General features: G+C 30.0%; 1 protein-coding gene across 2 annotated transcripts in view; it reads right to left on the bottom strand.

Moving 5' to 3' along the window:
• Positions 1-24,525, bottom strand: part of LOC142318800 (uncharacterized) — a 115,601-nt gene that overhangs the window by 84,927 nt on the left and 6,149 nt on the right. For both annotated transcript variants that reach the window (XM_075355296.1, XM_075355297.1), the window contains exon 2: positions 19,488-19,585. In XM_075355296.1, coding sequence (XP_075211411.1) covers positions 19,488-19,585 — 98 coding nt within the window. The remainder of the gene's footprint in view (positions 1-19,487; positions 19,586-24,525) is intronic.

Consider the following 24,525-nt stretch of genomic DNA (forward strand, 5'->3'; position numbering starts at 1 on the left):
CTATTAGCCGTAGAACATTGTAATTTTGGATTTAGGACTGTTGTAACATCTAGTTGTGCACTTTTTTGATTGCAATTGACAGGGTCAAAATTGTCCAAAAAATTTGGATTTTGGACTTTTTCTCAACTGCAGTAATAAGTCCTTATTGAGAGCTTTTCAACGATATATTATAAGTGAAAACATATGAAGAAAATCAGAAGTTATTAGAGAAATAAAATTTTATATGATTTTCATTTTAATTCTAAATTTTTTACAAAGGTTAATAATTATTAATAAATCAATATACTAAATTAAATAAAATTAGTTTTTTTTAAATATACGACATTCTCACTTACATCACCTAACTACTTGAGCAATGTGAAAAACTAATATAAAATGCTGATATGGACACCACAAAAACTAATATAAAATGCTGATATGGACACCACAAAATAATGTGGTGTCCACCAAAATGCAATTTTGTAACTGTCAACTTTATTAAAGAATTGGAGAATCGTATCTCACTTTCAAATAAAAGAAGTTTAAATGAAGTGCAGCAAAAAATGTGTATATGTAATTTAATAGGAGTACAAGGAAGTCATGTGATGTGCACATCAGATTTTTTCTTCTTGTAAAAGATTCTGACACTTATCACTGAGCAAAACAAAAGGTCACACCACTGTAAAGCCATTCCAGAATACCTGACTTCAAAATGTTTTTAAAGAGTAATAGTTTGGGACCATCAATCAATGTTCTAGATGAAAGGCTAATGATAACTTCATAATATTCAATTACTGCGCATAAATGCTATTAACATATCCAAATTAGGGATATATTAAACATATCAAAGTTAGGGTAATGCCCAAAAAATAATTTAAAATGGATTTGAATACCAGATTGTGGATACCGGTGGTTGGGTTTCAATTTGTAATTTGAATTTTACTGTATAATAACCACACATCTTAGGAATGTGTTAACCCGAGACTGTACAAGAATACAGTTCATTTACATTCATATATCATCTCATTCATCCTCTGAAGTAGTACCTTATGGTAGTTCCAGAGGCCTAACTGAAAAAAAAGAAGGGTAATGCCTGATGTCAATATTATTTACATTTCAGATAATTATTGCACATTTTGCATACCTTAGGCTGTTGGGACAAAAAAGCTGTTTTCTAAAGTATTGGGGAGAACAGAATTTACATTAAACTATTAAAGCACTAAACTTTATTCAAATTATATAAGTAAACTAAAATTATATGGAACCTTCTGTGTTCTGTGTTTGCATGAATATGTACTTGCACTTTTAAGTACCTAAATTCAATCATGAACTTACAACAAAAATTTTTTTTTATTCGATTGCCTGACCACTCTTAACTTAATATTATTTTCTCAAAATGTAAAAAGCGTATCATAATGTAAAATATGCTTAACTCTTATTTGTTTGCATACTATTTGATTCAATTATAAAGTTACAGTTTTCAAAGACTCTTTTTCCTATTCCTTGAAGTATGTAAAAATTCCAAATTCTACATTATATTATCCCATTCCCTAGTCAGTTATTTGAAATCAAAATCATTCAATACCAAAGAACTACTGAGAAGCATGCTCAATATCAGAGCAAAAAATTTAACTGTCCATAAAATTATATTACAGAACAATTATTTTTGGTAATACAATTTGACCAATCAACTATACTTATAAGTATAGAGGCATTTTTAACTTACTGTATTAGTCATTGGAATTTAATTACTGTATAAATCAGGCAATTAAGAATAATTATAGCAGCCTGTTTGAAAAACCAGACAATTATTAGGCTGACCGGTCAAAGAAACTACTAAATCTACTCTTTCTTTCGTTTTACAGACGCAATATCTTTAAAATATTATGTATAAAAACATACTCAAGGTTAAAATTAAAAAATTTTACAAATGAGCAGCAGCGTAGAAACAACTTCATAAAATTTGCAATTGTGTGAATAAAATCTTTGTTTGCCCTTAAAAAAAATGTATGTTGAATTGGAGGTCTGAATTTAAAAAGTTAATAAAACCATAGCAAGAAATTAATTTGTTCAAGTACTGCAAATTATAAGACAAATTTTGCAGCTGTTAAATTACCCTTTGCAGGTCTTAGCTCCACTTTAGTAAAAAATAAAATTTATTCTTAAAATAATTTGGGAAATTTTCCTTAAAAATATGTAAACTATGCCCTATGATGCACATGTAAATGTAATTAATGGATTAATGTGTTTTTGAATGAATGAATGAATTGTTTTAGCTTGAATATATAATGTTTTAGCAAAATAAAAGTTTTTAACATCTGTACATTGAATATCTTTCTTAACATTCACTCCTACTGGAAAGCTGGCTTTAAACTGCTAGTATTACAAGAAAATCAGTTAAATCATTAATACTGTAATAACATCACTAGAATACTCATAATTAAATATTTTTGAATCATTGTAATGATTACAAAACGCTATTTATGCTTGTTACTCATACAAACTGTTAAGTGAACACTGCTTTCATAGTTGGCACTAGAATGCTGCTTTATTACCAAAAAAATTCAGAATTATAAATATCTACATAGTCTGTATTCTTAAACCAAGAACTAAATAGCATACAATTCACTTGTTGAAAAGATTTAGACTAGTCTAGAAAGGATTAAACCACTAAATGGTTTGTACAAAAGCATAACCTGTCTAAAGGTATCATTACAGTTTGATAATAATGCCTTAATGATGTTTAAAGCCATTTGATTAAAAAATTGATGTGGACACTAACTACATAACTTCCTTGTACGCCCCAAATTTTTTTACAATCAGAGGTTAATAATTATTAATAAATCAACATATTTTAATTAAAAAATAAAAGTTAAAAAAAAGGTGAAGTCTGATTCGAACCAACATACCTCCCCTACTAAGATCCAAATATTTCATTAATTAAAATTTCATTTGGCTATAATTTTTGAACAAATGAAAATAAGTACCACTTATAATATATTGTTGAAAATCTCACAACGAGAGTTTATTACTGCAGGTAAGAAAAAGTCTAAAATCCAATTTTTTGAATTTTGGGCTTTTTGAACACTTTACTCTAGTTGATAGCAATCGAAAAGGGAGGTGCACAACTAGATGTTACAACAATCCTAAATCCGATATTCCAACATCCTCAGCTAATCATTTATGAGTTATGCGAGATACAGATATATGTATAGATGTCATGCCAAAACTAGTCAAAATGGATTCAGGAATAGTCAAAATGGATATTTTCGTTGAAATCTGAAAACCAAAATTTTTCACCATCCATCACTACAAGAAATATATCTAAATTTAGAATGGTTTGGATCAAATTGATTTTTAACAATTAGATAATTACACAATTGTGTTATCCATTATTATAATGATGATCACTAAACTATGTTAACTTATCATGGTATGACTAATTGCTTTTATCCCAAATATTTCACAACATTCAGTTATGCCTTACCACTTAAGAACCTTCCATAACACAGAAAAAGATTATAAATGTCTTCCAACGAGTAAACTACACAAATTACAAATTCTAGCAATGCAACTTATGTGATCATTGCTTTCATATTTTGCCCATGTCAAATTTTGGACCCATAATTTCTAAAACATATCTAATATGTACATTTAATTTTTTTTATGAGAATCACCTTCAGTTTTCTTATAAATGTGACCTAATACGGTACCAAAAATAAAAATAATCTATAACTCATTACAATTCCAGATAAAATCGTACATACATTAGATTGCTATAGTAAACAATTATACTATCGTGGTGTTTAAGTGGATAACTTAACAAGTACAAACAAGATTGTTTCTTGTTAAATATTTAAGGGCATAAAACTGAAAAGGGTAAATACTTACCTTTACAGTCATACTATTACAAATAGTATGACTGTATTCTAACAAGGTAATTTGTTTTGTTAGCATCAATTACTTTCATTTAATAATAAAAGAGGGAATAATAAGTTTGATTGTGATAGTGGAAACAGCAAGAGGGCATACCCAGAATGTTGGATCTGGAAATGCAAAGTGAAAGGGCACAATAGAAGGTTCTAAATAATTCAAACCTTTAAAGAAATCAATAATCAAATAAGTCCACAATAATTGGCAACATTAGCAAATTTTATAAAATTCATCTCATCCCCCCAAAAAAAAACAGATCTCCCACCAGCAAATTTATTGTATTTGTTATAATTGTAATAACAATTGTTAGTTGTTGCATTTGTAGGATGGTATTAAAACTCATGTATTTATTCTTTATTCTATGTATTAGTCAATTTTATCTTTTCAACAAATGTTATTACCATAAATGCACACTTTCAAAGTATAAATAAATGCATAAATAAGAAAAATAGATATAAACAATGTAAAATAAATAGATATGAAAATAATAGTATGTTTATTACCACTGTTAACCTTCTTGGAACCTATGTCCCAATGTTTGGTCGTGTGAAATGTTAGGCTATCACAAGTATGTTAATGTAAAACATCTTACAATTCATTTATGATACAAATACAATAAGAAAATTTTGAAATAAAAACAGTGATTTCGTTTCCAATTTTCATTCCAAAGAAAATATTTTAGAAGTATATATAACCTATCATTTTTTGTGAGCTTGGTAAAAAATCATTCTAGATAGGTTAAAAAGTTCAAACACCACTTCAAGAAAGCACTCTTTTCCATGTTATCAAATTAACCAAATATTCACATTGTATCTACATTAAGTGTTATCAGAAGAGGAACTATTTTCAACCTTCATCAAGCAGGTAAGAGGTAGTACTTTAAAACAGTAGTTTCATCATTTTTTTAATAAAAGTATTCACTCTGTAAACAATTTTCAGCCTTTTTATCAAATCATGGAATGAATACAGTTGAAATAAAAAGTCAGAACTTAGGTCTCAGTGGCTGAGCAGAAATTGTAGTTTTAAATAACCTTTTAAATCCAAATTCATAATTTGAGGCGGTTTTAGCACAGTTTTATAATAAGAGCACCTAACAATTTTTTTTAAGTGCATGATATTTAATGTTTTATATGCACAATTTTTGTAATTTTTCATTTATTTAATAAATAATTCTATAAACCGTTTTTATTGTTATATTTCTGAAAATAAAATAAGCAAAAGTAATGATATCTGGAGGTTACTACAATATATTTGAATAATGTTAAAAATACTGCACTCTTGCTTTTGTAAAGTGAATTTGTAACAAAAAAACTTTAAGAAAAATTATCTTCATAATTTACTAACAAAATGTTAACAATGTTATTTTTTTATGACTATAAACACACGAATAACTAAAGAAAATTATATTAACTGCTTTTATTAAATAAAAGCTAATATTTTTTTGAAAACCTTATACTTTAAAAAAATATTGTTTTCTTGATTAGAATAATTGAACAGAAAGACTACAAACAAATGAATAAAAAAATAACTGGTTAAGACATCTATAAAATTTTACATGTTACCATTATTTCAATGAAAAACATGAACGATACACTGATCTTATCAACAAAACTTTGTAACAAACCTAGACAATTGAAAAATGTTCCAAGAAAGTTTTAATATTTTTGGTTATTACACAAAAAAATTCACAAAATCACTAATAAGAATTTTTTATCTTAACTACTGGAAACAAAGTAAAATTGAAGCTTTAAAACATAATACTCCAAAAACAATTATAATTATATATATATATATACATATACATGCACAAGCACACACACACACACACACACACACACACACACACACACACACATATATATATATATATATATATATATATATTAATGAAAAAGACCGAATTTGTGCAGTAATTTTCACCATTAAACTGCAAAAAAAAAAAAAAAGGTTAATTAACTACAACTAATTTATAAAAATATATATTTTTCAATAATTTTAAGAAGGCTGCTTCTATATGCTGAAAACAAAAGTATATTATATTGAAATAAAAAATTAATTTAAAACAACGTTTGTGTAAATGTTATACAGAATTTTGTAATGGTTGTAAAAAAATAACTTGTAAAGGAACTTTGCATTTGGTTGAAAGATTTTTACTTCCTTGTATGAAGTAAAGGAAGTATTGTGGTGATCACAAAAGATTTCAGTTTTCAGATTTAAACAGAAATATCAATTTTGACTAGTTTCAGTGTGAGGTCTGAACATATGCATTTCACATAACTCAAAAATGATTAGCTATAGAATGTTGAAATTTTGGATTTAGGACTGTTGTAACATCTAGTAGTGCCCTCCTCTTTTGATTGCAATTAACTGGACCAGGAGTGTTCAATAAAGCCCAAAATCCAAAAAATTTGGCTTTTGGACTTTTTCGTAACTGCAGAAATAGCCCTCTCATTGAGAGCTTTTCAATGATATATCATAAGTGGTACTTATCTTCATCGGTTCCAGAGTTACAGCAAAATAAAATTTTAATTGATGAAATATTTGGATCTTAAAACGGGAAGGCATGTAGGTTCAAATCCAACGTCATCTCTTTTTTTTAACTTTAAATATATTGATTTATTAATAATTAAACTCTGATTGTAAAAAAGAATTACGATAAATAATAATTCAAAAAAATAAATAATTAACAGATGTTATTAATGAAATAAAATAAAGTATGTGTATATGAAATTTAATAGGCATACAAGGAAGTCATGTGGTCCATATCAAATTATTTAAAGATTTATGCAAGTAACCACACATTAATTGCAATCATGAAATAAGGCCTCAAACATTCTGTACCAAATGAGATTTTAAAAAAACATGTGGAGTGTTTAATAAGCAACTGGCTCAAAACAAGTGCAAAACACTTGTCTCTAAAACTGAACAAAAGAAACAACTTTGTTTCATGACTTCTCTTAAGCAACTGTAACTACACACTCAAAAATAATCCAACTATGATCACTTCAAAACCATATATAATGCAATAAGTTTTTTATGAATGACCATACATCATTCGCACACTCGTCCCTTTACCTTATAAGAACGGACTTCAACACATAATTACAACATTAAAAGTCACAATAAATGATTTTACATTATTTTAAATTTAGTAGAATAAAATCGGCCAAGATGAACTGTACAATCAAACAAGACAAGCTTATTCATTATGTAAGAATTTTTTTAGCATATTTCCTAGTTTAGTTGAACTAATAATAAATCTTGTTAGAAGAAATAACTTTGAGGTAGATTATATTTTTTGCAAAGTACAAAAAAAGTTTTTTACAAAGTAATATTGTAAAAAAATAAATGGAACAACATATAACCATTCAATTTCGGATATTTCTAATCACTGATGTACATAGTTAACATTAACATTAGGATCTACACAATGATATATCATAATCTTGTCAAGGAATGAATATGAATAATTACACTCTAAAATCTTTAGATATCTAATGCAGCTTTTCTTGATTTGCTGCCTGCAGGCCAGCTCTGACCATAAGATAACATGATACTAATTTTTCTTTAAAAACTTATTACACTTTATCTAAAATGAAATTTTCAGGATTAAGAAATTTATTGTGCTTTTTCCCTCAACATTTATATTTAAATCTAGTATATCAGCTCCTAATAATTCATCTTCCATATACATACGTTCTAAACATAACGTTTCTAAAGATGTTAAGTCAAAACACTGAAATTTATTTTTGTGAATTTTTTCCACATAGCTGAGTAAGACATCTAGAACAATGCTAAATTTTTATCACAGTGTAAAAACTAAAGTTCTGAGTCCAGAAATTGGGCAGCAATATCATGACAAGTGTTTTTTACAGGAAAAAAATCATAACTAGTTTCATCATATTAATACATCAAGTGCCATCATTTTTATTTTAACACTTATAAACTTATGTAAAATAGACACAAACAAAAATTGTAATAAATGCTTATCATAGTAACAATGGTCACTTGTTGATATATGTACAATAAATCTGGCAAAATGATTAAAAATTACACAATATTATATAAAAACAAGAGCATTATCATTTAAAAAAATTATATATTGGGCAGCAATAAAAATTCCAAGAACCAGATGCAACTTAATAAAATGATCCTTACAAATATTAACTATTAATTATAAAAAATTGTAATAGAAGCCTGTTAATATTAAAAACAAAACAATCACAAGTGAGATTAGAGCAATCTGTTGTACGACACATATCAAAAGTGTTAAATACATTACAAAGACTTCACAGTGGTTCAGAGTCAAACATACAAGTTCAAAAGATTCAACTGTATGGTCTCAATGTGCAAAAAATTAATATAACATGCAAATAAATAACAACAGATAATCCAAAATTGGTTGGTTTACTTTTTTTATTAGGATTATTCCAAGTCATGGCATGTATACTCACAAGTGAGCTCTGAACAGTAGCTTGTCACATGACGGTATACCCTCAACGTTATTAAAGAACAATTTGTTTAGTAGTGTAGTTGTGTTATGATTAGTGTAGTTCACAGACAAATTCAATTTCCTTAGTCTTTGTGCAAGTGCTAAGATTTTTTTTATAGTTTTTCATTTTTGCTTTATTATATAATCACACACCAAAATCATAATAATTGAAAATACTCAAGATGCTCATACAGAAATTTAAAATTAATTAAAAACAACATGAGATAGTTCTAATTATTAACCTGCATTGAATGCAGGTTAATAATGCAGCAATAATGACTATTATTTCTATATTTACATCATTTCAACAGATAAGATAATAAAACCTAAGATATTCCAAAAACTCCTTACAACCACAGTAGCTCATAAATTTTTATTTATAACTTCATTTATGAGCTTAAATTTATTTAACTTCAGAAAAATCATCAGCTTTACACTGCCATTGAACAGTCAGAGAACTTTATCATGGAGTCCTTATTCCACAAAATCTTTAATTATTCCTCATCATGGCAAAGGCATGTGGAAGATGCTATTTTTAAGGTTATGAACATTATTCTTATAGCAAATCTGAGTATGTCTTGGTATCTTTTTGGACATGCACAGCAAGTCTGAAAAGTTCCCGAACTAAATTTCTCATCTTATCCTTCAGGCCATACCAGAACAGCAAACATAGATAAAGATGTGGTACATACAATTCTAACAGAAAAAATGAACCACCAAAAGGTGTGCTCTCATTTCATTCCATACTTCTTGACCAAAGAACAAAAACGGTGCATCTTTCTTGCGCTCAAGACTTCGTTGAAACTGCTGATGGCAACCCAAATTTTTTGCAAACAATTGACCGAAGATGAAAGGTGGAGTTTCATGTATGATCCACAAATGAATCATCAATCTGCTGCTTGATCGAGTCTGGAGCAAAAAACCAGCAAGTCAGGCAGCAAAAATCAAGAGTGGAAACTATGTTGATTGCAATCTTCGACCCAATGGGCCTGATTCATATCATGAATTTGTTCCAACTGGTCAAACCGTGAATTCTAAATTCTATTTGGAAGTAATGAAATGCCTAATGCATCGCATTCATCGAATCTGGCCTGAGTACCAGGATCCGGGCAGTTGAACTCTGGCACACAAGGCAACAGTTTTAACATGTTATTACACCAGAAATCAAATTGTTTTATCTCACCCACTCTAGTCACCCGACTTGGCTCCAGCAGACTATTTTCTGTTTCCGAAACTCAAGTTGAAGATGAAAAAACACCTTTTCAATGACACTCTGGCCATCCAAAGGGCTTGCACCGGGCAGTTGAAAGTGATCCCACAAAGTGATTTCTTGAGAGTATTTGATGGACTCTACTGGTGCTGGGAGTGTATAACTAGAAAACGGTTCTATGTAGAGGGCTGATGTGAATAAATTATTTTATCTTTAAATATGTATTTTTATTTAATTTAGTTCGGGAACTTTTCAGATATACTGTGTATCAGGGGTTTTTAATAATGTGGTGGTCCTCTGCCCTGTTTCAGCTGCAGAAGCATGATAGTACATGGAATAAGCTGAATGTGTTAGTTTTTTTAGCAATTGAAATGTCATATCAGAAGTAGGAAAGATGCTATCTAAAGGTTTGCAAATAGAGTTTTAGGACTGCTCTAGGTTGTTGAATTCAATTCTTTGCTACGGTTGAGGTCATGCCATCACTTGTATAGATAAGTGTCATCACTAGTGTAACCAGCAGATTGAGTTCAGAGCAGTCCAGACTTGCAAGATATTACAGTTGTGGAGAGTTGGCAACATAAGATGGTGTTTACCCAGAGAAAACAACGATGATGTTGCTTGAGGGCAGGCTGGCTGTTACATGACAACCTATGTATCAATGGCACAATTAAGTATTATGTTGTACTGCATTAAGTATCTAGGTGTTATTCTCGATAAGAATCTTCAATTTAAGCACTTTCAAAATGCTGCCAAAATGACTTGTGATGCTTTCTTTGGTGTTTGGAGTGCAGTTCACCCCAACTGGGGGCTTAATTTCAGAACCAAATGTGTTCTATATAAGAGTGTATGTGAAGCTATAATGCTATATGCTGCTTTGTCTGAGATCATTGAATAAGGTACAAATATTTTAAGAGATATTTTGTCGAGAGCCCAACGTCTCCTATTGTTATATGTGATTGGTATTTATAGAACTGTCTCTTGAGAAGTGATTCTTGTTATTTTGATATTAAGCCATTGATATTCTTGCGACTGAGAACCAATTACATTATGATGTCAAGAACATGGGTCGCATAGATGAATCAGGTGGACTAAATTCACCTGATGGCTGTTCACATGCATGGTATTTTTCCTGATCTGAAAAGTATGTAGGTTGTTAGGTAAATTTTCCCCCAATCAGCATATTATAAAGTTTCTTTTTGGACCCTGCTCTTTTAGAAATAGGTTGGCCAGATTTGGTTTGGTTAATTCATGTCTGGAGTGTAGGGCCATTGATAATGTGCGCTATTTCTTATATGTCTGCCCCAGGTACAAAATCAAGAGAGCTTGCAAGGGTCAATTCTGGTTTTGAACTACAAGTTAATTGGAAAACCAAAAGAAAATGGAATATAGTTGCTGATCTTCTGAGATTTTTAGCCCTGTGAAGAATGGCTGAGGGAGTCTGATATTGTTATAAATGTACAGATAGAATAGCAACCCAGGTGGCTACGGGCTTGCTAAGAAAGGCCCCTCAAGCCCCTCTTAGCATAGATATTTGCAGTTAGAATGAGAATAGATGTGCTGAAAACTCTTGTGATGGAGCTGCAGTGCATGAGGTTGTAGGCATTCACCTCTGGGGCAGCCCAGAAAGAAAATCAGAGCAGAGCGAGACACTATGTTTTCATTAGAAGATTATTAAATGTTTCTTGATTTTTGAATGAATTATTGGGCAAAACTATCATTGTAACAACACTTGTTTTGATGGTATGAGTGCACACTCTAATTGAAATTAGATATGGGAATAGTTTTTGTGTGAAACCTTCAGTGTTAAGAGGCCAGGGATCGTGCTTCTGCACACCAGTTAATTTGATAGTTGAGGGTTTAAGTTATGGCAGGCGGTTGTGGTTGGAAGAAGCCATGGAGGTGATAGTAAATCTTGTAAATATATTGATGGATGTGTCTGCAGAGGCATTTGCATTAGTGGCATCCTGATGGAGGCCATACTGATAAATGTGATGTGTTATTGGCTTTTGAGAGCCTAAAAAAACAACCTTCAGTAAAGCCCATGAGGGCTAGGAATGGAGGAAGTGGTGTAGCGCGACCAAGATTATAGTCTCCTTTGGAGGAAGTAACAGAAAGTTACTTAATATTGCGGAATAGTTTATTATGTCACTTAATTAAATCTTCTAGGGGTCAGGATGTACAAGGGCTGTCCCCCTTAAAAAGTAACTTACGTAAGTTACTTTTTGGAATTTTTGGTTACCGTTTTAAAATAAAAAACCAATCAAATGAAAAAAAGAAGAAAGCTGAATGCACCACTGCTCACTCCACCTTCACTCATTATTCCATCTTTCTACACCTCACAAAGTTACTGATGAATTTCAATCAGTCTGAGGTTTTTTGCCAGTAAAAACCTAATCATTGAACGCACCTCGCAGGATTTTCTGTTGAAGTGCACATTTCAATAATTCACAATGAACAAAGTAGAAAAATCACAGTCCACACACTAAGACAGCTTGATGTGTACTGAGTGTAGAGACGTTGACACCAAGATGGGGGCTCTATCCCCACCCATCTCCACACTAGGCACAAACTTAAGTTACTTTCTGGACCGTCTCCGCATATTGGTCTCCACCTTTTGGTAATGTCACTTGCAGTTTCTTTGCATTACCCCTTCTTCAATTTTGAATATTTTATTTTGCAAAGATGCATGACATCTTCCAAATTACATTTTGCGAGATGCTACCCAGTCCTTCAGTTCAGCACACACTAGTTAAAATTCTGGATGATACAGAGAAAGCTGGATAATATTATGTGCTTTCTCAAGTAATATTTCAATAATGGTATAGCAAATATCTCAAATATAACTGATGGTTTTATTATACTTTTAGAATTTCATTTCTGAAAACTGAATTCGTAATTTACTATTTTTAGATGATGAAGTTAGCGATTTACCTATCTGAATGTTGCGATAGAATGTTTGTTTACCACCAACCAGCAAACCAGTGTTAATTTCTGTTCTGCCATTTCAAATAATCTTTCCTTTCACCAGTGATTTGAGTTAAGATTTCCACTTCATGAAACAATCTGATATGAAACCCATGTCACCTCCTACATCTTTTATAGTGTGAGCTGTGCTCTTCTACTGGAACTGATGTTTGCTTTTTAACACTTAAATCCTATCTATTTAAAAATTTTGTTTAAGTATTTCCAACTGAAAATAATTTTTTCTACTGCTTAGGAGTAGGAACACACCCTTCAGTGATACAAAAAATTGTGAACTATTCATTAAATATGGCCTTGTCAAAATCACTTACAATTATCATTTTTTTAGGTATATAAGTATTTTTGTAGTGCAGGAAAAAATTATCCTTTAAAAAAATCCTAATTAAGGCACTTCTTTCAACAACACCAGGCCTATGATAGTAACTTTTATTTGCATAACTGTTTAGTAAAGAGTATAAGTGTTAATTATACATTAAGTAAATTTATAAGATCTCCACAAATGACTTTAAAAATTACAACTTCAAATTATCAGTCATTTCCACAAATTAACTTTATTAACTTATGTGGAGTATTAATATTAATTAAACAGTACTGTGTTAAAGAAATGTATCCAGTAATGTAACAGTAAGTTCTCATAAAATTTAATAAAATAACAAATATGTCTGATGTGCATTCATACACTACTCCATAAAAGGAACTATCATTTCAGCAATGAAATGAATGAAGTAGACAGGCCATAAATAATATTATACTGGAGTGGTGGTTAGATGTATTAAAGTAAGTGAAACTATAAATAAACAAGTACTAATGAATTTGTAATTGTAATTTCAGTCACTATGTTTGTTTGTGTGAGCATCAGAGAACTGTGATGTTTCAGGGGAAACAATAATCAGTGGATTACTACACTATAGATGGGTGAGAGGTGAATTCCAGGGTTCCTTCAATATAAGCCAACAGAGCTCATGAGCAACAGTGGCTGTAAATTACTTTTTCTTTTTTACTCTTTACCTTTATTTTGGTAAAAAAAAATTAAGAATTTCAAAGCCCCTAAAAAATATTAAAATAAAAGTAGAATAAATATACAGTAAGCGGGCATTTAAATCTAGAATCACTACTGTAATTGAACATTAATGAAACATTTCAAATTTCAACAGAGCTCTCTTAACAGTAGCTACAACATTTTTGTAACCCCTTTCTCATACAAGCACGGATTAAAAAAAAAACCGTGAATTGGTCAAAAGTGTCACAGGATGAATCTTAAAATAATATTCAAAACAAGAGGGGAGGAGAAAGGTACACGAGTCAATATTACAAAAAGCTGCAGCACCTTTGATACAAGTTTGGTTTGTATTAACTTACATCCATGAAAAATAAACACTTAAAAAACTGCCCTCTTCCCAAAAAACAGATATTTGAAACTGTGTAATATAAGTTATGATTACAGATCAGTAAGAGATAAAACTAAACTAAAAGGTATGAATCTGATCAGATGCAATTGTAAAGCCAAAATGATAAAATCATACGAATAGGAAACAACAACCCCTCCCCTTCAACAATAAAGCAAACTTTTTTTTTTACAATTTGTAGAAAGGAAATGCACCTGTCTCATAAGTAATAACTGTAGCAGTACAGAATTGCCCATAATGACACAAAATTAAAAATTGTAAAAGTATGACTGTAAATTACAATGGTAAAGTACAGAAACTAAACCACAAAAAAAATGTTTTAACAGCCTAAAACAGAATGTACATTAAAACACCTTTAAGCAGATAACCTCTTTCATTATTTTTTTTATAATCACAATCATGAATAAAAAAATTTAAGATTCAATTATCATTATTAGACAGTACCTAATTGACAATATCTCATTCCATTTCATTAAGTTAACAAGAGGAAAAAACCTTAGAAATGTTTTTCTCTAATATTCATGAACCTACTTCCACTAATTCAACATTGCCTATCTCCACTATCACTAAAACTTCCTCTTAAAATAAGTAAACCTTTTAATCTTACGTAGAAAAAGAAAATGATACAAACCAATCTAGTGTTTTGTTTCAAGTTTTCCCATTTATTTATTTATTAAATATTTAAATTGCTTCTCTAACATGAAATTCATTAAAAAATTGTTTTTCTTATTACTCATTTGAAAATAATTAAAGTTATCTTTAAACCATGTGACTTGTAACTTGGAGGAAAGGTAAGTGGAGTATATTAGAGATTGAAACAGAGATTTACATCAAGCTTATACAACTAAGTCTTTGTATGTGCAAAGATCTAGTCTGAATCAAATTTTTTTAAATTTTATTTTTCCATCTCATATATTTGAAAAACTTATTTGATAAATTATTTTACTAATGTACAAGACAAAAAAACAGGATGTAACAATGGGATAACCACCAGAACTTGCATATCTTAAAAATGGGAACTACACCTCTATAACAATATATTGGTTCTAGCCAGTTCCTAATTATATAATCGTTGGAACTGAACAACTGAAAAGCAAAATTTGAGATCACAGAAAAAAATATGAACCATTAAAAGCACAACTGGTGTGTACAAGAACCTGTCTTACTCCCTTCCAGTTATTCTATGAATATGAATGGATCCTGAACATGCAGCTTACTTAACAGAGACATCTAAATAAAATTCTACTATAAAACTATTTTAACACTTAAAGAAATACTAGGAAAAAATGGTCAGATTACAGAAAATGCAGTTTACTACAATGAGTCAACTGCAGGCATTCTGAACAAACAAAATTTGATAATTGCAGCAGCCCAAATTGGAGTATTTCATGGAAAATACTGAGAAAAAATGACATCTGTTCTTCACTAACTGTATACTATTTTGTACTCAACTTGACCAGCTCCCTGATAATGAAATATGCAAATCATAATACCTTTCCAGTTACAAATTTTCATTCAGAAAACTTATAATATTATTCCACAATTTTTCAGTTTACTGGAATCATGTAGATGTTGCATTACGTGTATAGAAATATACTAGTCAAATACTTTATACGGAAATATATTATATAATTATAAAATATAAACCACAAAAAAATATTTAACATACATGAGCACTAATTTTTAAGTACAACAACCAGGTGTGCAGCAATTGTTGCCTGACAATCACAACTTAAAATTTCATTTTCTGAAAAACATAGCGAAACAAAAAATATAAAAGAAAATAATTCAAATTTTGGCTGTACCATATACAACAAAGAGAAGCATCTTGTAAGTAGGATTGTAAAGGGGATTCAATTTTGGTTGTACCACATACAACAAAGAGAAGCATCATATATGTAGCATTGTACAGAGATCCCAACAATCATAGTAACAAACAAGTTATTAAATACAAACAGTAAAGTAAGTAATCCCAACAAACTAGTAATTAAATACAAGGTCTGTTCAAGAAATACATAGAATGTTTGAATTGCTTGGGTCCACTCAAATCCGCTTGGCGTCGCCATGTTCATACAGATCAGCTGATTACAATGCAGTTTTTTGATTGCAAATATCATTATTGGTTGCTTAGCTACATGGTTTGTGAATTGTGTTTTTTTTGGCGGATTTTAGAATGAGTGATTTGAATGAGCAAAGAGTTGCTGTGAAATTTTGTGATAAAACTCGAAAAATCCGCAAGTGAAACTTTTGATATGCTCAAGATAGCTTATGGCGACATTTTTTAAGTGCCATGGACGTCAGTTGATTGAAGCCGATGAGCGTCCTGGATGTCCTTCCATGTCAACTGACGACTCACACGTAGATAAAATCAACACCCTGCTTCGGGTAAATCGACATCTGACCATCAGAGAGTGGGATATCAGTTGGATCACGTTACAACATTTTGACCAAAAAATTGAAGATGGACCGCGTTGCTGCAAAATTTGTTCCATGCCTGATGACGAACAACCAAAAAAAAAATCGTGTCCAGGCTTATAAAGAATTGCTTGAACGTTCAGAAGAAGAAGAAAAGTTTTTGTCGAGGATCATGACAAGTGATGAATCTTGGGTGATCGAAACAAAGGTTCAATCGTCCCAGTGGGTGGGTGAAACATCTCCCAGACCAAAAAAAGCTTGCCAAGTTAGTTCCAATGTGAAGGTGACATTGTCCACCATGAGTACCTACCCAAGGCTCCACAGTGAACCAGACTTAGTACATTGAAGTTCTCAAACATCTGTGGGACACTATCTGGCGGAAAAGGCCATAAATGTGAAAGGCTGGTGACTGGTTTTTTATCATAATGCTCCAGCCCATTCAGCCCTCAGAACTCATGAGTTTTTGACCAAACGCTCGATCACTGTTCCTTTCCCACCCACCCTACTCGCTCCTTGTTCCCCAAACTCAAAAGACCTTTCAAAAGATTTGAAACGATTCCAGAGACTGAGGCAAATATGATGAAGGAACTGAAGAACATCACAAAAGGAAGCGTTCCAGGACTGTTTCCAAAAGTGGAAACATCGTTGGGTTAAGTGTGTGCGTTGTGGAGGAGAGTACTTTGAAGAGGACCCAGACAAGTAAATGACGTTAGTCTATGTATTTTTTGAACAGACCTCATATTTGTGTAGAAAATCCTGACATTTACACACAAAAATGCAACAGAAGTGGAGAAAAAAGACTTCCTTTTAACAGAGTTGATGTATTTTGAAATAAGTCACAAAAAGCATGTTACTTTTTAAATAATTAGAAAAACCAACAAACTCATTAAAAATTGCTAAAATCTTCAGGGGTTTCACAGAAGTTAATCCAGCTGAATCATGATACACAAACTAAACTCATGCGTACATAGGTGAAATAAATTTGGAGAAACTGGTGTTAACATTAACTAACATTCCAGCAAGTAAAATTTTTCCATAAGAGATTATGTAATACAATATAATTAAATTATTGTACCTATTTCTCAACATTTTTATATTGGACAGCTGCTTTCGGAAACTAAGAACTTTTATTAAGTGAAAAATCAACTAAATAGAGACAAAACACAAAAGAAAGATACTATTAAAAAGCAAAAACAATATTAAAACTAACAAATTAGTCCAGAAAAAGACAGCAGAAAATGTGAAACGGGAACAAACAAAAAATCCGCATTTATAAATTAAGATACAAATGGTGACAAGACAAACATCAGTGGTTATCAAACAAGTTGAAGAGGATCTAAGAGTAGCAAACAAACATAACAGACTTTTAAGGTATAAGAGTGCTTTGGAAAAATATCTTAGAATTCAAACAGATTCAGAAGAAAACGTGCTAAACTAAAATGATAGGAAGAAAGGAAGGGCACAGTGAAAGAATGAAGGCATATTGGAGAACTAAAAAAACTAGCCATAACTTAACTATATACTGCAAAAACAATTCACCAACCATTTCAACAATCTAATAAATTTGAGATATTTATTTAGGATGAATAAATTAGAACATGGCTGTACATAGATTTTTAGATTAATTTGGAAATAAAGGAAGTACAGAAAAAGAAAATTGTAAATTTTCTAGTGTTTTAATAGGTTTCCTTGTTAACTTCCTTATTTATGAATCTAACTGATTAGTGTTTAAAAAATAGTTTTAATATATTTCTTCCAGCCTATCCCTTGTTAAAACATTTCTAAAATTTTTAGAGGTTAAGTTTGTTTGTTTCTAGGTCAAATGTCTTAATTTTTAAAAATAACTGTCAAAACAGCTAATCCATGCCATTAATAAATAAAATGAGGAATGAACTAGTTTCCCATTGGTTTTACAAAGCCAAACACATTTCATGCATACCAGAACAGAAAGCCCACTGAAATTGAGTAATATTTAGTCCTGCAAGTGACTTCCTTACTATTTAACACAGGGACATCTCTGTATACATTAGTAAAAAGCTATCCCTCTAATTTCAGATGAAGAGTATCATAACTAGAAAAATTGGTAATGAAGCTAAGTCCTTAAAAAACTAAGTTATATTCCTTAACCTGTGTCCATCTGTATAAAATCATAAGCAGTGTCTTAATCATAATGAAATTACACAAATCTAACTACCAAAATTACTTTTAGAATCATAATTTGAACTGAAATCTACAATAAAAACAAATAAATGAAAAGATACAAGATAGGACAAGCTCTTTTTTAAAAAAAGGAAGTTTATTTATCATCTACATGCCGTTAACTCAAAATTTTATAAGCAATCTTATAAGGCAATATGACATAGTTAATCTACAAAATAAGTGAAATTGAAAGTACGGAGTAAAGTGGTTTAAGTTGTTATATTTACTGATTCAACCTACCAAGCCAAATTTGAACACTAAAAAAGTAATATTAAAAAGGATAAGATTCCAAGCAGAATATAGAGCTAACTCAAAACATAATTAGAAAATGGAACCAAAAACCCAATAAAAAAAATACTCAATTTTGATATTGATACCTTAAATTTGGCAACTATTATTAGTTCAAATCTCCACTGCAATGGTACTAAAGACACATCCATAAAATATATGGTGAACTATTAGCATTATAAATTATATCACTTGAGCTTAATCAAAGCAATTCAAATGAAAAAAAAAACAATAACTGACATTCCTCTCTCTTACAATGCAATATATGCTTAACTAACTGTACTAGTATTCTGTACTAACAATACCATTCACCAGCATTCACTTTTACAGTAAAAATAGAAGAATTAAAGAACTAGTAATTATTACTGCTCTTGCCCAGTCACATCTATCTCAGAAATCTGATATTTAACAGAATAGAAATGACGCTCTATTTAATACTGACACATTGTCAGTATCAGTTCTATTCAATACATAAATGAATTTATGAATTTAAAATATTGATCTAACAGTTAAGTTTTTAAGACTATTACTGCTATTAAATTAAATTAAATCTGTTTATAATGGGAAAAGAATTCAACAATACCTGGCTAATCTGGACACTTCTTCTTTGCTTTTAATCCCTCCATTTGGTGTTAATAAAACACTCAAAATTTTGAGCAGCTGCAATGGATCAATTCGTGGCTGAAACAAAGAATTAAATATTCAAATTAAACATACATATATATAAGTTGCAAATGAATCTAAACACAATTACTATAAATAAAAATTACCAAAGCTACACCTAAATAGATTTTACCGCATTTGGAGTTGAAAACTGGATTCATTTTATTTTTAAAATGTTTCTTTTTTGAACAGCCATTTATAATACATGTATCACCCAATTTAAAAAAAAATGTTTGCTGAACACATTTGTTTTTAAAAAAAAAATCAAAAATAAAATTAATCTCATAAAATTATATTTATGCACAGAGAACATTTTAGCTTACTGAAGGAAATAACTCAAATAATTAATTGAAAATCTAATTTGTTAAAAATATAAAATTTCAGATTTGAAACTAAATATTTTTAGTAAAAATAAACTTGCTTTCAATTTTTTTTTGTATGGGCTTCATTTGAGACTACTTCCAGGATAAGCTTGAGATTTGGAAATCATATCCTTACTTAAGCCTCTAAAAACAAAAAAAAATTAATTTGTGTAAAATATTATATACAAACTGAAATAACTCAAAAGGGACATTTAAAAATTTCAAATTTTCACAAAACCAAGTTTATATTTGTAGTCATTAAAATCTGGTAACCTGAGATACAGCTAATATTACAGATACGCAAAAGTTCCAAAATATAAAATTGTTGAAAATGTATTAATAACTTTCCATTAACCATACCAAGGTAAAAATTACACAATCAAGTTTTATATTTTTAACATGAACTATATTCAAAATGAAAGCTTCTTTTGTTGCTGTTTAAGATGTACCTGAATTATAAAAGTTATTTATATACAAAATTCATCGTAATCAGTTAAAGGACGACATTGGTGGTGAATTCTAGGATTATTTTTCATAATTTATTTAATTGGTGCTTGGAATTTTTTCTTCATCTATATCTCTACTTTACCTGTTCACTACTAATGCTGACTATGATTTCTTTGTTTTAAAATGAAAATATAAACTCTGGAATAAATGAAAGTACTGTTACCAATGACCACTGTAGATGGAATACATAAATACCAAGATTTTATAGGGTGTGGGGGGTACAATCTATAAAATTTTCTTACTAGTATCAGATCCCTTCATCTCATCAGTCACTTTTTCATGGGAAGAACTAATAAAGTTCTACTGGCTTCAACATCACTTTAAGAGGTAGTAAACGTCTACAAAGCTTTTTTGGTAATTTTTTAATTTTCATACTGGCTATGTGCACAATCACAAAATATCTTCTTACATCAGAAGCAACAGATATTTTTTAAAAGTACATTCAGCAGTAGTAATATGTGATGTAAATGGTCAGAAGTGATCATGTGTTAAGAGGATCAAATGACTTTTTTTTTGGACAGGACTGATATTCATTGAACACATAAAACACAAGCGTTCACTATTTCAGAGTTTAAAGGAAACCTAATTAGGATTAGATTTTGATTTGTTCATAGTTATTTTAATACTCCACTGGTATTAAACAACATAATCCAGATGCACCAGGCATAAAGCACAGACAGTGCTTTTTGCCAGGGTTTAAACAAACACAAGGGTTTATTTAAAATAGACATATTAGTATTGTTTTTATACCCCACTGATGAGCAGTATTTTTTACTATGCCATAATCAATTATTCTCTATGTTCCTGATAAAATTCAATAGCATCATCATATATACCTTGTGTTTTCATTAACTCCCTAGTAGTAAATTTTTAATAAATTTTTACATTCAGCTGATATTTTTTTATTTTTATTGGAGGAGAAATCTGTTTTAGGCCAAACTGACACAATGTCTTAATTTTACTATCTTAGAAGCTAGATAAGAAAAAGTGTTTGTGAAAGTAGATTCACGTACACTATTCACAGTGGCTAAACTTATTTTAATCTCTTCATTAGTTCCTTGAATGAAGTTTACATCAATTTCAGCTGTCCTTTCTTCAGTACAAAATTTTGAGTTTAATTATATGGAATACTATATTTCTTAATTTCTAATAGGATTTTTAATGAATTTGTTACAGATCAGTAGTGTCTTCTAAAATTATATTTTTGCAAGATATTTATTCTTATGGTTTTGAATACTTTTTTCATGTGCCATGATTTTTAACAATTCTTCAAATTCACTTGTTGAAAACTAGTTTGGAAAACAGGCTGATAAATTTATGACAAGTTCATCAACCCACAAATAACATTATGAAGAACTCATTTTGACAAAATACTATTATTTACAAAACGTAACTATTCACGCAGAGAATAAATGTCCTACTAAGCTCGGACCACATGGGAAAATTCTAAGGAAAAAAGCTACTGTTCAGACATGAGCTTTGGGCGACATGATGTTGCTGAAATCTCTGTAGGTTTAAATTTAAGTTGAGAAAAAGTTAAAGTTGTATAAACAAACTGTTTATATCTAATAAAAATATTTTAAATGTTTCAATTTATTCCTATTAAGCCTACTGGTATGATTGTTATTTTTGTTGAAATAAATATATTACAAAGAGTTAACTCTAATCTGATCTACACTATTTTAAAAATTACAAATATTTTAATTTTATCTATTAAACATTTTAAAAATAAGGTTGAAAAGAAATCTTATATATTTCATGTTAACACAGAACTTTATCAAATTTTCACTCATTAACTACAAATATCAATTGCTTTCATTAAAATTTGAGATTTTTATTTGTCTTATTTAAGTTGTTCATTAGCAAATTTTGAATTAAGATTTTTTGATCTTTGAATTAGCAGATTTTTATGTCAACTATTACATTAAGAGCCTTCTAAAGTTGAGATTTTGTTTTCCTAAGTTAAATTTTCAATCACTTAATTGAGCTGTTTCCTTCAGTTTGCATATGCTTTATAAGATCAGTGTAATTTTGTTTGAATTTTTATCTTAAAAACAGGAACATTATTATAACTTCCACAATCTAAATAAAAAATTGGATAATGGACCACTACAAATCAGCTAGTCCAAAAAACAGAATGACCTTCAAGTATAACAAACCTTGTTTATAACTGTGAATGTGGTAAAAGATTAATTTGATAAGATTTTCTTTCAATACAATTTAATACTTTTTTTTATAAGAATAGTTTTTAATTAGTTTGAGTGAATTGAAGAATTTAAAATGCAGTAATTATTTTTCAGAACTAATTATGTTATTCTGTAATAATGTATATATAAGGTCTGTAAAATAAAGTATTGGGATTGGTTCAGAAAAACCTTTTATTTACAACCCAATTATACATGGACTCGCCTTCAAAATACCTTGGGAAGCCACACAACACTTCTAACGGTTTTCCCACTCTTCATAGCAACGTTAGAACTCAGAAACTATATCCTTCAGATATGTTAATTTTTTTTATGTTTTCTACTGTTCCAAAATGGTGTCCTTTGAGGTATATTTTGGCCGTTAAGGAACTACAAAAATGTTTTTCTCTGCCAAAAATTCTTTAATTGAGTGCAGTGTAATAAGGTGCATTGTCATGATACAGCATCCAGTTGTTTTTGATGGCTAGTCTCATGTGGGCAACTCTTTTTTGCAGTCTTTCAAGAATTTCTTGGTAAACATATTGATTTACAGCTTGTCCTGTACACAAAACTCCTTATGGGCAATGCCATTTCTATCGAAGAAACAAATTAGCATGATTTTGTTTTTGATTTGCTAATTTTTACTTTTTTGCGATGTGGTGAAGTGTGCCACAACTCGCTTGCTCTGGCAATTTTTTTTCTCAGTCATACTCAAATATCAAGATTCATTACCAGTAATAAAATTTTTTTTGAAAATCAGGATCAGTCTCACTTTGCTCTACAAGATTGTGGCACACTTCTACCCTGTTGTTTTTCTGTTTTAACAGTGAGGTTTTGGGGACAAATTTTGCACAAACTTTTCTATGTCCAATTTGTTTGTCAAAATTTGATAGACTGGTATGGTTCAAATTCTATTGTTCTGCAATCATTCTGACAGTTAATAGCCAGTCACACCATATAAGTCTCTGATTCGCTCAACACTGTCGTCACTTTTTGACATTAACAGTCTTCCTGAGAATGGATCGTTTGCAACTGATTCCCGACCATCTAAAAATGGTTTAAACCAGCTAAAAACTTGGGCTTGTGACAGAGTGTCATCTCCATGCGTCCTTTTCAATTTCGAAAAGGTTTCAGTAACATTCTCAAAATTTGACCACAAAACTTGATAGCACAACATTGCTCATAATCAGTATCATCACTCATTTTTTTTAATGTAGAACAAAAACTTGTTAAAAAAAAATGTTTACATCTCGCACAGCAACAATAGACTAAAAATATTAATACCCAATATAAATGAGCTGTTCATATAACCATATGTTTACTAGTAACTTTAGTGTTGCCACTGCTGCCAAAAAAACTAGTTTCATTACTTTATTTACAATTCTCTTATCTAACATGTAAAACCAATCTCTAAAACTTAAAACATATTCTATTGATTAAATGCATTCAACTGAATAAAAACAGAACAAAAATAAATTTTTTCTTAAGTTGTCTGGAAAACACATTTATCTTCAAAAAGGTTACTACAATAATCATATTTTCCCCTAAATTATTATATGCTCAATCTGACTTGAAACTGATTAAAATAAGCTATCACAAGCTATTAGCTTATCGTAAGAGTAATCATTATTCTCCATATTTAATAACCAATACTGACTATTTATTGAAAGTTTTTACTTCCTTGCATGAAGTAAAGGAAGTATTGTGATCTTGAAAAATTTCAGTTTTCAGATTTCAACAAAAATATTTATTTTGACTGTTCTTGAATCTATTTTGACTAGTTTTGGCATGACATCTGTACATATGTCTTGCATTAACTCAAAAACGATTAGCTGTAGGATGTTGAAATTTTGGATTTAGGACTGTTGTAAAATCTAGTTGTGCACATTCCCTTTGGAATGCAATC

The sequence above is a fragment of the Lycorma delicatula genome, chromosome 2 (assembly GCF_047948215.1).
Source record: "Lycorma delicatula isolate Av1 chromosome 2, ASM4794821v1, whole genome shotgun sequence".
NCBI classification, from domain to species: Eukaryota; Metazoa; Arthropoda; class Insecta; order Hemiptera; family Fulgoridae; genus Lycorma; species Lycorma delicatula.